Source organism: Patagioenas fasciata, chromosome 11, assembly GCF_037038585.1.
Source record: "Patagioenas fasciata isolate bPatFas1 chromosome 11, bPatFas1.hap1, whole genome shotgun sequence".
Taxonomy (NCBI): domain Eukaryota; kingdom Metazoa; phylum Chordata; class Aves; order Columbiformes; family Columbidae; genus Patagioenas; species Patagioenas fasciata.
In genome coordinates this window covers 26,678,664-26,693,566 of record NC_092530.1, presented here as the reverse complement: position 1 = coordinate 26,693,566, position 14,903 = coordinate 26,678,664, and the positions used below count along the sequence as shown (strand labels likewise).

General features: G+C 47.7%; 1 protein-coding gene across 6 annotated transcripts in view; it reads left to right on the top strand.

Moving 5' to 3' along the window:
- EDA (ectodysplasin A) overlaps positions 1-14,903 on the top strand; it is a 73,739-nt gene that overhangs the window by 50,256 nt on the left and 8,580 nt on the right. For all 6 annotated transcript variants that reach the window (XM_071813620.1, XM_065846610.2, XM_065846609.2 and 3 more), the window contains exons 3-5: positions 10,302-10,331; positions 13,116-13,295; positions 14,644-14,678. In XM_071813620.1, coding sequence (XP_071669721.1) covers positions 10,302-10,331; positions 13,116-13,295; positions 14,644-14,678 — 245 coding nt within the window. The remainder of the gene's footprint in view (positions 1-10,301; positions 10,332-13,115; positions 13,296-14,643; positions 14,679-14,903) is intronic.

Below are 14,903 nucleotides of genomic sequence, written 5' to 3'. Positions count from 1 at the left end.
AAAACCCAACCCTGTTTCATTACTCTTAATATTTACAAAGCGGTGATGAAGTGCTGTTGATTTGTTCCATCCGTAGGGCTGCTTTGGTGTGTTGGTCCTTCCCTGGTGCCTCCTGCTGGGTCTGGATAAGGTGGTGGGATGACAACTGGAAGGTTTGGAGATGTAGAGAACACTCAGAAGGAATTCTGCACTCAGATCTCAGTTGCATGTTCAGATACTTTGCCCTGGTTCTGCTTTGGGGTGGATTTCGGAGTTGTCCCGAGTGTAGTCTGCACCATGTGCCTCCGCAGGCTTTGCTGGAGCTCAGACTAAACCTCTAAGCTTCCTTTTACAGCCGCATGTTAAGCAGGGCCCAACATTATTAGAAGTGACTGGTGGTTCTGTATGAATTTCACTTCTGAAAACTGAGGCTTTCATGATGCCCTGGGGTCAAATACTGAAGTTCAGGAATCTCAGATAGTTTCTTGTGTTACAAAACATGGCCAGGGCTAATGAGAGGAGAACAGATGTCCCAGCCGGGCAGGAATGCGATTGCATCTGAACTATGTGAGCATCTGAACTACGGATGCCGTGCACCGAGCGCTGGAAACGCTGAACTCAACGGGTAGCTGGTGATTTCTTTCCCACAGTATGAGAGGCTCTATTGTCTGTCTTGCTGAAGCGTTTGCAGCTGAGCTTTGATTTCTGTGAATAAACCGGCTCTCTGACCGCATCCACGGGTCCAGCACGGAGGCTGAGGAGCTGGTGCTGAGCTGGAGCACATAAACCGTCCAAAATGGGCAGGGAGGGCAGGCCAGGCCCGGCCCCGGGTGCTGCTGCATCCGCCTTCCGCACATCTTGGGCTGAATAAGCTGGATTTTCTCTCTGCGGGGCTGGGGTGGGACTGAATGGCCAAACCCAGAGCTGGCGCTGGGAACTGGGAGCTTGTCTTCAGTTGTGGCCTGTCTGGGCGCTCATTAAAAAACCATTTGGCTATAGCGGGCCAGATACATCAGCCATAAGCAAAGCGCTGTTGCACAAGGCTGGAGAAGACCACCAGCAGGAAGGTCTTGGGGGAAAAAGTTGTGAATGAGCCGTGGCAGTTGCAAGTTTTCATGAGGGCTTTGTTGGTTATGATGTATAGCGACATTGTTGGGTTCGTAACGGATCTCATTAATGCGGGCAGGATTTGGTGAAGTCCGTTAATGTGTCTGAAATGCTGTGAATGGGTGAACTGGAGAGCTGGCTGAGGCAGACGACACTGCTGCGTCGTGACTTGAGTTTGGCTTCCCAAAGCGCCGTGGGGTCTCTTTTGGGGTTCCTTCAAACCCCTTTTCAGATTCATATAAACACAAGTGCATGTATACGCACGCAGATGTATCTTTGGCTATAGATCCCGTGCTATTCCATGGAATTAAACCATCAGTTTACAGGCAGCTGTTCAATGCTACAGAGGCTTTCAGTCCAATGAGGCAGAATTACTTAAAACACGTTGAGTTCTGCAGGGATGTGATCGCCAGTCTTTTCCTCCCACCTGCCCTCGATTCCTTATGGAAAGCTGTGGTGGGGAGGAGCGCATTTAAAGCATCCAGCAAGCAATTTAAGAGAGCCTTTCGTACGCTTGGTTAAAACCTTGCTGCTCCGCCACTTGGGAATCATTTCTGCTGGAATTCATGACATATGTTCGTTGTTTATCTTAGTGGGATATGACTTAAAATGTCAGAATGTTTTGTGTTAAGCAACAACCGAATAAAACAAACAAAATAAAAACACAGCTGTAATACTACGCTTTAAATTGTTGAGTTCAAGTATGTGGTATTGATAAAGTAAGCAATAGGGTGCAGTGGTGTATAGAAAATAAGCCTTGCGAGTCCAGCCAGCAAGCCAAAAAAAGCCTTGAGGTACTTGAATTAGAAGTAGTAATGTTGTTTGTCAGCTCTGCTGTAAAGATCCAGCCTTTGGAATCCAACCTAAATGTCTGAAGGAAAACGAAAGGCACATCATATTCTTCTTCCATAGCCAGTGAGAGTGTGGAAAATGAAATACGATGGCCACAGGTTCTGGTGTGAACCCCAGGAACTTGGCTGGGACTGATTATGTGGGAGCAGAGTTAAGGAGTGTGGAGATTTGTGTTTGACTGGTTTTCTGTGTTTTCGAGAAGGCAGTGCAATATGATTTTGCCAGCAACAGTGGCTCTGTAGTTAATTGAGAGCAGGACTTTGTCTTCGCCTATGAACACATTTGCACTGTGGTGTGCTTGCACCTACTAGCAGGAGATGGGATTGTTGGTAAAAGCCTTGGTGGTACCAGCAGGTTGTCCTGGTCCCTCGACACCGAGCCTGAAGTGGATATGGGTGGGATGAGGGAAATAAAGCAGCGGGTTGTTCTTTGTCATGTAGAGTGGTGGGGATTCCTGGAGCCGTGGGTTGTGACTTTCAGCAGAGCTGATGTCCTGGAGTGACCTCAGAAGGTGACTGGATCCAGGCTCTGTCCCCCAAAGCGTGACCAACACCATGACAGAGGTGACAGATGGGCCATTCCAGCCTGTTTCTTCAATGACTTCACACTACATGCTCCGGCACAGGTCCCTTCAGACAGCAGCTGGTGACGTACGAGTCACAGTGTCCTTTTTAAGGTGGAAAATCCTGGTAAAAGCATGAGAGCAATTCCGTTCATCCCGCTCCTTGCCCTGCTCCAGCCGGGCAGGGGGTGGTTGCTCGACAAGGTGTTTTCATCTGGACCAGTGGAACTGGTTGTTGACTGGTGGTCACTTAGCTCACACTTCAGTTCTGGTCATCTAGAACTGCAATAACTGATCTTTTTTTCCCCCTTTGGTATGATTAAAGGTCAGTATAAAGTACATCACAACCTGCTGTCACTGTTGGCCTGGATCTCTGTGTATTTCCATTTAACTGCCCTCCTGTTCTTTGTGAGCTTGGCCATGTTATTTCCCAAAGAGTCCTGGTTTTTAAGTGTCAAAGCAGGCAAAAATCTCTCTGAGTATTGGCAGGAGAAAATAAGAAACTTTGGCAAAAATCCCTGTTATGCGATGGGATCTTGCATCGTCTGAAGCTGCCTGAGGAAGAGAGGCTGTGGCCCTCTGCCATCTCATGTCACTCTGGGGACACGCGAGATGGGGCAGGGATGAGCTGTGACTTCTCTCCGTTTGTTTTCAGACTGATAGGCTCGAGCTGGGGTCTGGTGTTGTGGGATCAGAGGGATAGGGAGGGAGCAGGCTACCGAGCCACGGAGCTCCTGGAGCAGCATCCCATCATCTGGATGACACATGGGTGTAGGCTTGTCCTTTGTCGGGTTGCTCAGAGGAGAAGAGCGGCGAGGCAGCAGAAGGCCCCTTTCATACCTCGCTCACCACAAGAGAAATGATTCTCAGCCTTTGGTGTTGATGCACAAGCTCTTCTCAGACCCTCCGACCAAGAGGCACGGTGTCCCAGAAGCGTTGGGGGAGACCTCAATGCGAGATGCTTCCCTTGGAGGCATGTGGTGAGTAGCCTCAAAGAGTGGATGGAGCCAAGGGAGTGCCTCAAAAGAGCCTGAGATGAGCTGCGAACTCTCCTTGATCTCTCGGGCTGGAGGAGACTGGCTTTGAGCTTTGGGCAGTTGAGTTCGGCTCAGGGTGGGGTGTCAGAAGAATTGTCCGCTGTAAATGGGCTCCGGGCTTGTCCTGGGGACTTAGCAGCCTATAACTCCAGAATGTGACAGGGTTGCCACTAAGCAAAGATTCCTGAAATTCAGGGCTTTTATTGTGCCTGTGCACAGTTTGAAGTGCAGGATGGTAGAGCAGAGGCCGGGGTGTCCTCCGGGCCCGACTCCCGGTGTTGCCGTGGAAGTAAGATGCCGTTAGACGCAGGACGGGGAAGGAACGCTCTTTACGGGATGCTGTCATCGAGCATCTCGAATTAAGATGTAACCAGAAAAAGACAATTAAGGGTGACTGTGTTCACACATGAATTTTGAACAGTTCAAAACAAAATTGAAAGTAAAGTGGAGAGAGAAGCAACGATGGTGGTGAAGGAGAAGCTGAATGGCCCTGGGTTCTGCCTTGCGTGCTGATAACACCAACCAGCACCATTTTATCCTTCCTACGCTTTCTACAATGAGCTCCCTATCCTGTTATGTCATATATTCGCTGTATTCTGATATATTCTATTACTAGAGTAATAATGGTAAAGCTGCTCTTCAAGTTCTGGAATTGGTGAAGAAGCACTTTCTTTTTCAGGGAAGGGAAAAAATCCATCTTGTTTCAGTATTTGTATCGCTGACTGGTGTTTCAGTAGGGTCCAAGAAGCTTTCATCTGGATAGACCAAATTTCCTGAAAATGTTGAAAACATATTGGTTCCAAACCTCCCCCAAAACCACATGTTCTAGATTAAGCATGTGTTTGGAGGCTAACATCCTCCTTTCCCCAGCTCCACCATAGTCTGGCATTAATAACGCCGCACTTAAAAATATTTGAAAAGCCTGACATATCTCATACCCCTGTGAATGGAGTAAATATCATTACACCAGTTCTGTAAGTGAAACAACTGGGTTTCAGAAGTTTCGCTGAAATGGAAGGGTTGGGCCAACTTATATCAAAGGAGGTAGAAGGTTCTTGGTCGCTTAAAGCTCTTGAGCTTTTCTTTCTGCCCCATCCACCTTTAGCATTGGTCAAATAGAGAGGGATCAAAACAGAGGGATCAATGAGAGGTTTAGCGGGTAGGAATCCATTAATTCTCGGTCGTCGTAATGGTTCCTGCAGGTCTTGATGTTGCGGAAGTTGACAGGACTGGTTAATTCCCAGATATGGGTCAGGAACGGTGACATTTCAATAGCCACTTTGCCCCTCTGTTTTTTGGGAGGCTCCAGGTGGCACAGAATGTCCTTCCTGGAGAGGGGAAACCTCTGCGGCTGGAGGGCACGTGGTGGTCGGAGCTTTCCGTGGAGATGGAAACGCCGTGTTGGGTTGGGTGGTCAGCAGGACTCATCAGCTCAACCTCAGAGCCTGGCTTGGTGCTCAGCTGCTGTTTCTTCTCCATGAGTAATGGTGTCCCAGCTGATGTCCAGAAACTCCTTTCCAGTTCTGTTAGTTGGTGGATTTGGGCAGTTTTCGGAGCTTTGTCTGAGGTTCAGCAAGTGGACTCTTTGTTAAACCAGGTGGCTAGCAGGGTTTGGAAAAACACACAGATTTCCATAGCTATTGAGAACAGTGATCATTTAAACCTAATATTCTTCTTCCAACTACAGCCAGAAGTTGATACTTCACATAAAAAATATGCATGTTAGATAAGTCGCATAGAGCTCCCTGCTTCTGTTTTCGTCTTCAAAACTAGATGTTCATCTTGAATTTAACTGTGGGCCATATACCTGTTTCATGACTGAGTGAGAAGTGCTCTGGCGTTTTGGGAAGGCGCTGTCGTCTCTTTATTCAGCATGAGTTTGTCTGTGATTCTGTTTGTAACCTGGGATGACTTCTCAGCACCTCCATCTTCTCAGCGTGGAGGCAGAGCGGTGAGAATTTGGGAAGTTCGGCAGCATTCCTAGGTACTCACCCTTCGTTTGAATGATTTCTATACTGGGCAACCTTTTATAGGTTTGTATAAAATAAGCGTAATTACAAAGATCTGTTCCCATCAATAAACCCAGTTTGAACCGTTTTGCTGGAATTTAAACTATTTCTTGTTAATCCACACACACAACTAATAAGTGAACGCGGGGCTTTTTTAATATACTATTTATATCAGCATATGTCCTAAAGAAGTTTTTGATATTTTCTTATTTATAGTAAATCACAGCAGCGTGTAGCATGCAGAAAGAAAAATTGGGGGAGCGGGGAGGGGAGTAAACTCTATTAATCTTTATAAGAGAAAACATGTCATATGTAATATCCTTGAGTTGCATCACCATCTGTTGTTTGTGGGTTTGGTGGGTTTTTTCTGAAGCCCTTGGAAGGGATCCAGCAGATGCTGGGGCTGCAGGGGCTGGGCGCGAGAACCTGCTCCCTGAAGCACGCTTAGATGTCTTCTGCTGCTTGCTGGGCCACAGCTGTGGTTTCGCACAACAAAAGCTCATCGGGTGCAAATATTTGCTTGGTCTGAAGTGAGAAGTTTGCAGCTGAAGGGGCTCATCGCTCGAACCCATGGCCATAGTGCTGCTGGTGGAGGTGGTGACTCGGCATTGCCCAGCTGGGTGGCTCTGAGGGTTTTATTGTCTTTGCCTGCTTGTACCTGTCCCTCAAATTTTACCATTATTGCTGGTTTTATGCTCCCTCCTTTTCTGTTATCGTTTTATTTTCTAAATAGCTGTGGAAGATCAGCTTTTGGAGGAGTCTGGGTGCAGAAGCCCAGTGTGCAGCACTGCTGCTCCAGCACCTTTGCTGGGGAAACCCCGTCCCGTGATGAAGAACTCGGCTGGCAGGCGATGGAGCTGCCCTGAGTTATTACAGCAGGAGCCGGTGGGATTTTCCTACTGGAAATCCAGTGGAAGAGATGATAAATTCTAGCAGAGGATCAGGTACCTGGCTTAAACATTTCAAGTCAGGTTTAGAGCTTAGTAGCTATGGCTTTAGTAGCTCGGCAAAAAATAGCCCCTCCACAAAAGGGCTGATGAACTTTTGAGGGACTTTGCAGCAGCCAGAAGACCCTTCCAGCCCATACTGCTCCTTTTGGAGGTTAGAAGAGGCCTTCTCATTGCCAGCATCACAGTTCTGAGGAGCACTTTGCACCCGTGAGGACATGCCAGAGCTGTTCTTCAAGCCCTAATGGGTCTTCTCCCTCCATGCCCATCACCGTAGCCATTCCAAGGGGTGTTATCTCTCTCCAAGCACTGATGGCCAACCAGCCAAGCTCCGTTTGACCACTTCTTGACCTTCTGTGAAACTGTTCTTATGTAAACTCATCCTTCTGTATGTAGAGGATCAGGATTTGAGTTTTTCACCCCCACCTTCTGAGTGACATCAGTATTGTCCCGTTGTTTCAGCATTGCCTTTCTGCCTCCCCTGGCCGTGTGACAGCAGCTCAGCAGGTGCAGATGTTGTCCTCCATCTGAGGAGCTCCACCATCCAGCACAACAGTTTATTATCCCTTCTGTGGAAGTAATTTATAGGACTGTGCATTTTATATGGCTGAATCTCATGCCATGCTTATTGTTGTATCCTTCAAAGCCACCCAGCCTGTCCTTTCTGATAGCCCAGTCCTCTTCTGCATTAACAGCTCTCGTCACCTTTCCTCCCTCTGCTAAGCAAAGCTAAAACCAAGGGTTGAGCGGAGCTGAGAGCTCCTTCGAGGATGGATTAGAGCATAAGCATAAATTTAATTTCAGATGAAAGACAGGAAATGTAGAAGGGGATGGACCTCCCTAGGTCTGGTTTGAGCAGACAGCGTGCGGAAAGGAGGTGGGAGATAGGTGGGATTGGGAGGGAGAAGTACCAAAGTTGAGCACGAGCGGGTTTGGACATAAATAGCTACGTGTGGGTCGCTGTCACATTTAATACCAGTATCCCAGACCACGAGCTTGATCTCGTTCCTAACAGATACTTTAAGGATTCATGAGGAAGAGACGCAATGTTGGGAAAGTGCAGAAAAACGAACCCGGGGTTATTTTTATCGAGAAGGGACAAGGGGTGTTGGGGAACAGCTGACGGTCAGGCTGCTCTCGGATACATCCTCCAACGCCCCGAAAGGAGAGACGAGAGCGATACCAGACAGTGTTGGTGGTGGAGAATTCTTCAAGTCAAACCAATTTCCTTCTACGAGCAGACGGCAGCTCCTGTGGACCCCGGAGCAGCAGCGGGTATCGTGTAACTTGGGTTTTTATCCAAGGCTTGTGATGCTGTAGAGGAACATAGTGTATGTGCCTGTAGTCTGCATCGTGGAGAAAGAAAATAGAAGTATATTCTCATAGATCTTCCCTGGAATTGGGTCATCTAATGGCCTCCGTGAATCCAGACTAAAGAAAAGCAGGTGGTGTGAAAGGCTTTGAGACCAGCAGGAGGAGTGGGATGGCGAGATGGGATTAATGGGGTAGGAGAAGCCTCTGGAAGGATTTAGGATCACCTAACGTGTAGGTATTTAACACCTAACAGCTAACCAGTGGGTCATATGCCTTCATGGTTTTCTCCCTCTCTGCACATATGTGTTGGGACAACAGATACCAAGTGAAGTTTCCAAGCCTTGTGCCTCAGCACGTTTCATGCTGAAGGAAATACAGCCCTGGTGTTTTGGTGGAGCTCTGCTTTCCGAACTCCGCAAGAGGCTTGGTTACCGTTTTAGACTAAATTTAGGAAGGTTCACTGAGTTTACCATTTTGAGCAAAAATGAAGAAAATCCTGTTTTCCGGTGTACGGGATGAACCTTCTGGCTCCCTGCTACAATTAAATTATCCACCCCCTCCTCCTGGGAGATGAACAGATGCGAACCCCAGAGACTCAGAAGCTCCCAAGGCTAATAATATTGTGTTTTTTTCATGTCAGAAGTATTTTTTGTGTTTGTCGAAAGATTCACTTGCACAGCCGTAACATCTCTCTCTGCCGTGCCTGGAACAGATGCGTGTGTTGTAATATAGACTGCGAACATTGACATCCCATGTGGTTCTCATTCCTCCCATTCATCTTTGAAGCTAATTGGTTCCATCCATTTCAAATGTGTTTGGCTCGCCGCAGCTATTTGTACTTTCACTCTGGTTATGGCGCTAATGGTGTGATATATATAACATGAAATAAACTCTCGTGACTCCAGGGTCTGCAGAGACACATACACAGCACTTGCGTTTTGCTTGCTCTGGTGTTTTGGTTGGGTTTTTTGTTTAATTATGTCCCCCAGATATGATTTTTCTCTCCACTGAAAATGCGATTAAGCAGCTGGTGCCTGAGATGAGGGTAGATGGAAATCGCCAGTGTGATCGGGGCTCATTCTGCGTCTTGGGAGCTCAGAAAACGCAAAAATAATCCAAATAATCCAAAGATAAAAGGTTTCTCAGTTCATGTGCTGGTTTGGCTTCCGTGATGCTCCCTGTCGAGTTACCGGGACTGGCGTTGTTAGCAATCTGCATCTGTCCTATCTGCATGTTCTAATACTGTGAATATATGGATTAGTGAAATGACCCAGTAAATTAGCAGAAATAACAAATTAGGTAGTACCATAATTTTCCCGTGACTCAAGAGCATAATGTAGGTAAGTTAATATTCCTGCTGGAAAGGCGTCAGTAAGGTTGCGGGGTGTTTCTCTGGTCTTCTCTGTCCATCCAGCCATGGGAACGTGGCACTTCTGCACTAATTGGGAATTTGACTTTCTCTTCCAGTGCTGACTCAAAGCAACCTCGTTACCTTCCATTCATTATAAGCTTATCTCAGTTAAGCTGATTTCAATCTTCGATGTGTGTTTAAATGCAGATTTTAGAGGGATTTCACTGATGAGCAGCAAGGGAATATTTGGGGAGCTTTGCAGTTCATTCCCATCCCTTGTTGATTTTTGAGGAGGCAGTGGAACACATTTCACACTTCAGCTTCTGCTCAGAAAGTCACGTAGTGTCCCAGCTCCACTCTACGTATCGTCACCTCTTGCTAGGGAGGGTTCTGTTCTCGTTGTTCAAATGAGCCGGTTCAGACTCATTCTTTGCTTTGGGGTTTTTTCTTTAGTATTTGGTTATTTTTAAACAACGTGGCTCACACGTGTTTGGGTTGCTGCTCTCAGCTGAGTCACATTCACTTCCTTCTAACTTGTCCTCATCCCCAAGTCAAATGTGTCAGCTTTAAATGTTAAGCTGGGCAATTTCAAGCCAACAGAGAAAATTCCCTATGGCTGCACAGCCCACAGATGCATCCATTGAGAAATGATTGCTGTGCAGGGATCACATTTGTAAATGGTTTCTGTTGAGTCTCAGGATTTCTGTTGTCTGAAGGTACTTCCATCAGTGACCTATGGCAAAACCGAGCCGTGCTCAGCAGAGCTGGAACTAAACTGCTACCTGAGATCAAAGCTCTGGCTGAAGGGGGAAGAACATCTGTCACCTGAGCTTTGCCGTTGGTTTAACTCATCTTTGCAATGAGGAGGGGACGTGCCCACCAAAACTCATTGACTTTTGTGAAACCAGCCATGGGTTGCTTGTTTGAGAGGAGGTAAAACAGATATAGGTCCTGGTAAAATCATTATACAGCAATTGCTTGTAGAAAATGGACAATTCTACATATTTTGGCTTAGTGGTTTGTTGCCAATTTTGTTCCAGCTCCGAGAGGCCCCTCTGGGCTGGTGGGTGCTGGTGCCAGCGGGGATTTCCTAAGATTGAATGATCGCCTGATTTCACTAATTTTCTATTCTTTCCTTTGTAGGTCCAAGTTCAGTTAAAAACAAGAAAAAGGGTAAGTTTGAGTTTGAGTTCCATTTCCCTTCCCGTGCCTGTGTTACCCAAACGTGAACTCTCTCTAGCCAACGTGAAGGAGACCGAGGAGAAGGTTCCATCTCCGGGACGGGCAGGGATTGGGGCAGAGCAGCATCAGCGCTTCTTAAAGCCTTCCCTAAAAGCTCCAATAAGCTAATTACATTGTACAGAAGTAATTCTGAAGATGCTATAATTAGATAGTTGGGTGGAGTCGAGTCACACACCAGCTCCATTTGCCCAAACAGCTTCAGGTTTCCTCCCAGTCCCACCGAGCAGGTTGGGGTCTCCTTCAGACCCACCAAAGTCAACATCGATACACTCAGCATCTCACTTATGGTTGTGTATTAACCTTAGAAGGATTATTTTGTGTGTTGGTGTTTTGTCTGACTTTACGTTCCTCAAGCTGTTTGCAGTTGGGTATTAAGATGCGCATCGATGAGTTGTTGTGATTTAGGTTATTGGGGGAAGCCCCCTGTTTCCGTGGGGTGTCTGAGGGTGCAGGACTCCTGGGGAATGCTCACGCTCATACACTTACTTGCCACCAGGGCCTTAAATGAGTGAAAGGATCCAAATTGCTTGTACGTGTGAGTATAAACTCATATACTCACATGTACATACATACATGCATATTATACACTGGCATAAGTTACTGTCAGTGTATGCATGGCTTCTGTACCCAGCACAGTGACATTACACACATGGCCGTCGTCTTTCTCTATTCAAGTATGAACAGCTTAGGACACAAATCAATCAGATTCTATCATTCTATAAAACTCTCCTCAGACATAGGCTGTGGCATTGGTTTGGGGGAAGCACAGTCGCGTTACCCATTTTTGCACCTTGGGACCATCAAAACTTCAGTAGCACATCCCATCCCTTTTAATCCTTGGATGCAGGCTCAAGATTTACGGCTGAGACGTTGAGACAGGGCGCAGCTAGAAACTTAGTTTATATTTACCCTCGAAAGCAGCATAAAATTTTATGTTTGAGAAGTTTGTCCTAGCAAAGCTCTGAAACCCTGAACCCGCGTTAAATCAGCTGAACTAATAACAAATGATGGCTGTGGTGTTTGCAGCAATTCTGGAGTAGCAGGGGGATCTCGCAGCGCTGTATTATATACAGCTGTAGCGCCGTATAAAATAGTTTAATTTTATGGTATTGTCACATTTAATTTTTTTCAGAATTAGAACATATTGTTTGGTGAACGATGATTAAGGGAAAGTTACTGGTTCTGCCTGCTTTGAGTTTTGGAGCCTGCCTGGTGCATGCGGCTGAAGACGGAGACTTGGCAAGCGGGACTTGGGTGCTGCTGGGCCTGGGTTCTCCTCCGTTAGCAGATGAATCGAGAGCTTTTTATTTACTGAATATCTGTTTTTTTGCCTTGTGGCTTTAATAAGTGAGGTTCCATCAGTGCTAAAAAGTAGATGCAATTACTCGAAGGAGCGTGAATGCACAGAAAATACGCGTCCCTGTGCGGCATCCGAATTACGTGCGATTGTTTTACCGCTAAACGAGCAGCTCGTTTAGTAGCAGCCCGGATTTCGGAGGCAGATTAGTTAAACCAGCTTCCTTGGGAAGGAGAGCAAGGAGCGACGGCAGCGGGATCCCACTCGCTGCGTGCGACCCCGCTTGGGATGGCCCAGACCGGGGGGATGCGAACGGCAAGAATTCGGCGAATGTGCTGGAGGAGAAAGGGGTCGATCATTGCCAGCGTGTGTCGTCAGCCCGAGGAGGGGCTGGCGTGTTGCCAGCGCGGATTTGAAGACACGGCTGCTAATTTGGGTGGAAATTCTGCTGTGAATGATTTGTCCCCTTAAGCTCGTAGGATGCCGGGGTTGCTTTAATCACTTTAACTTAGTTTTCTGCACGTTGAAGCTCAGCCGCGCAATTGTCCGACACTGATTTCCATGTGCCCTTGCTCGTGGCCGTCTTGAGATTTCCGCTTCTTCATTGACTAAAACAGATGGGGTTTTCTTACAGCATTGTTCCGTGGCAAAGACGGGTGGTCAGTAGAGAAACAAGTACATGAATGTACTCAGAAACCATTCCAATAACCATTATTTCATATCCTGTCTGCTGCTGTCATCTAAAAAAGCGTTTAATTCTGTCCTACAGTGGACTTTGTTTCAGCAATTGAAGCAATTCTGTGCTGTTAATGAAGCTCTTTGACATATAAGCTGTGACAAATCTGCGTTTGAAAAACTGCACCAAAAGGACATCTTTTTTATCGGGGATCTGGAAAACACAGGTCAGGCTTTCCCTGTGGGAAGTCTGCTCTGGATATGTCCGATAAGAGTCTGTAATTAAATTGGTTGTGCTATTTCTCCTTCTGGGACCATGTGGTGAGCTGTGTTTGGGGAATATGGCAATGTTAGTCCTTCCCTTGCCCCATCCACAGCCCGAAATGCACAATTAATTATTTAGAGCAGCCGTAGCATCGAAGCCCTTGGTGCACATCAATTGCATCCCGCTGGCCCCATAGCGATGTGGGATCCCTCCCGTTGCTGGAAGGAGCTGCAGTTCAGCTCGGAACTGCCCTCTGGAGGCATCTCCTCCTCAGACAGGAGATCAGGCCATGGCCATTACATCCTAATGCATACGGACGTCCCACATGGTTGGATGCTCCTCCTTGTCCCTGCCCTCCAGCCAGCAAACAGCCATCATGGATTTTCTGCTTTCCTCGTCCCCAGGGCTTTCCCGTAGTTCAAAGACCTCTGCAGGCTGAGCATGGGATGAAACTAACGTCTGACCTTCTGTTTTTCAGGTAAGAAGGCTGGTCCTCCAGGGCCCAATGGTCCCCAAGGGCCACCAGGTCCTCCTGGGCCCCAGGGCCCCCCTGGCATTCCCGGCATCCCCGGGATTCCCGGCACAACCGTGATGGGACCACCCGGCCCCCCTGGCCCACCAGGCCCTCAGGGACCTCCCGGACTGCAGGGTCCCTCAGGTAACCGCGTTGTCTCTCTCTGCTCAGAGCCCTGGTGTCTCATGGGGATGCGGGAGATGCCATGGCGGCACAGTGATGTGCAAATAAACAGAAAAGCTCTGGTTTTCCATCTGAGGACAGCGGAGGGTCTGAACCTGGTGGTGCAGCATCCTTGTGCAGGACTCCGGTGTTCCTGGGCTGGTCCTGGCGCCCACGGGGACACGGGAGGAGCAGAAGTTGTGCTGCGCGGTGGGGTCTTAGGGTGCTGGTTTAGGGTGCGATGCTGCGGGCGAGGCGGTGCCCGTCGGCAGAGCATGCGGAGAAAAGGAGCAGCAAGGACATGCAGGGCCTGGGTTCCCCTTGAGCATCCCACCAAAATCTGACCAATTTCTGGGTGTGCAAAGTGGCTCTTCCCAGCGGTGTGTTAATTCCTCTTAAGCCGAGCTTTGCAGCGGGACCAGGAAGGGTGACGCTTAGCACCGCCGCTAAGCCAGCCCAGGAACCCCATGAACTTGCCTCCCGTACCGGCCGGATGAAAAGAGCGTTTTCCCCTGCAGTTCTTAGTTTCATTTTTCATTGTTTCTTTGTATCTGCACCATATTGTTTCTCCATGGAGTCATGTGCCAATTGCTTTGTTAAAATCCCTGAAGTTAATAACTCTTTAAAATGCACAAGTTCACATCAGTGTTGTTCGTTGTATCACAGTATGTTTGGGGTTGGAAGGGACCTCGAAAGATCATCTAGTCCAATCCCCCAATGTATATGAACAGTCTAGTATCAAAAAACGTATCTTCACAGAAATCAGGACTATTACGCTATAGCTCACATGGCTCTCAAGGGAAAGCTTGGTTGACTTGTGAGTTTTGTATGTCAGAAATTGGCAAGGCAGAGGCCAGGAGCAGCGTGAGGTCCTCAGCACTGCGGAGCGCTGCCCGCAGGCGTCTCCTCTTTCATAGGGATTGGGCTCTTGGAGGAAAGGGATTTCAGCGTGGAGCTTGAATGCAATGAATGACCTGAGCTACTGCGGGGCGAAACTTGTAATCTTTGCAGCCAAGAGGCTTTATTGGCACTGCCGCTCGGGAAAAGGGTTGTGCAATTTGTCCTTCTAGTGGAAACTGGTCGAATAGCTTTGGGAATTTTGATGATGTTAGGCAGAAGTGTAGGAATAAAACAGGAAAAAGCAAGATGAATCTTCTTCTTGTTTGTGTACTTATTAACATGAAGCTGCACCTTATACCACTGGTGATGTCCTCCTTCTACTAAAAATGGGGGGTTAATGGTTATTATGGGGTAAAAGTTTTATTTATGGGAGCGTTTACTGCAGCTCTTTCAAGCTTTGCCTTCAATGATGTGCAATTGCATTTCACAGGTGCCGCGGACAAGGCCGGCTCCAGAGACGTCCAGGTTGGTTGATCTTCTTTCACGGGGAAAAAACCCAGCTATGGCTGTATTTTTGTAAAGCATCACCAGCCGTGTTTGCTAACGTTGCGTTCGATGGCACAGCTCTGAAACAAAAGGACCTCCTTTCTGCATGTGCTACATCAGAGCGACTGCCTGAGCTCACCCCTTTTTATTGCTCAAAAGAAAGCTCTGGGTGTCTGGTTTGGGCTTCTCACCTCTTCTGCAGGG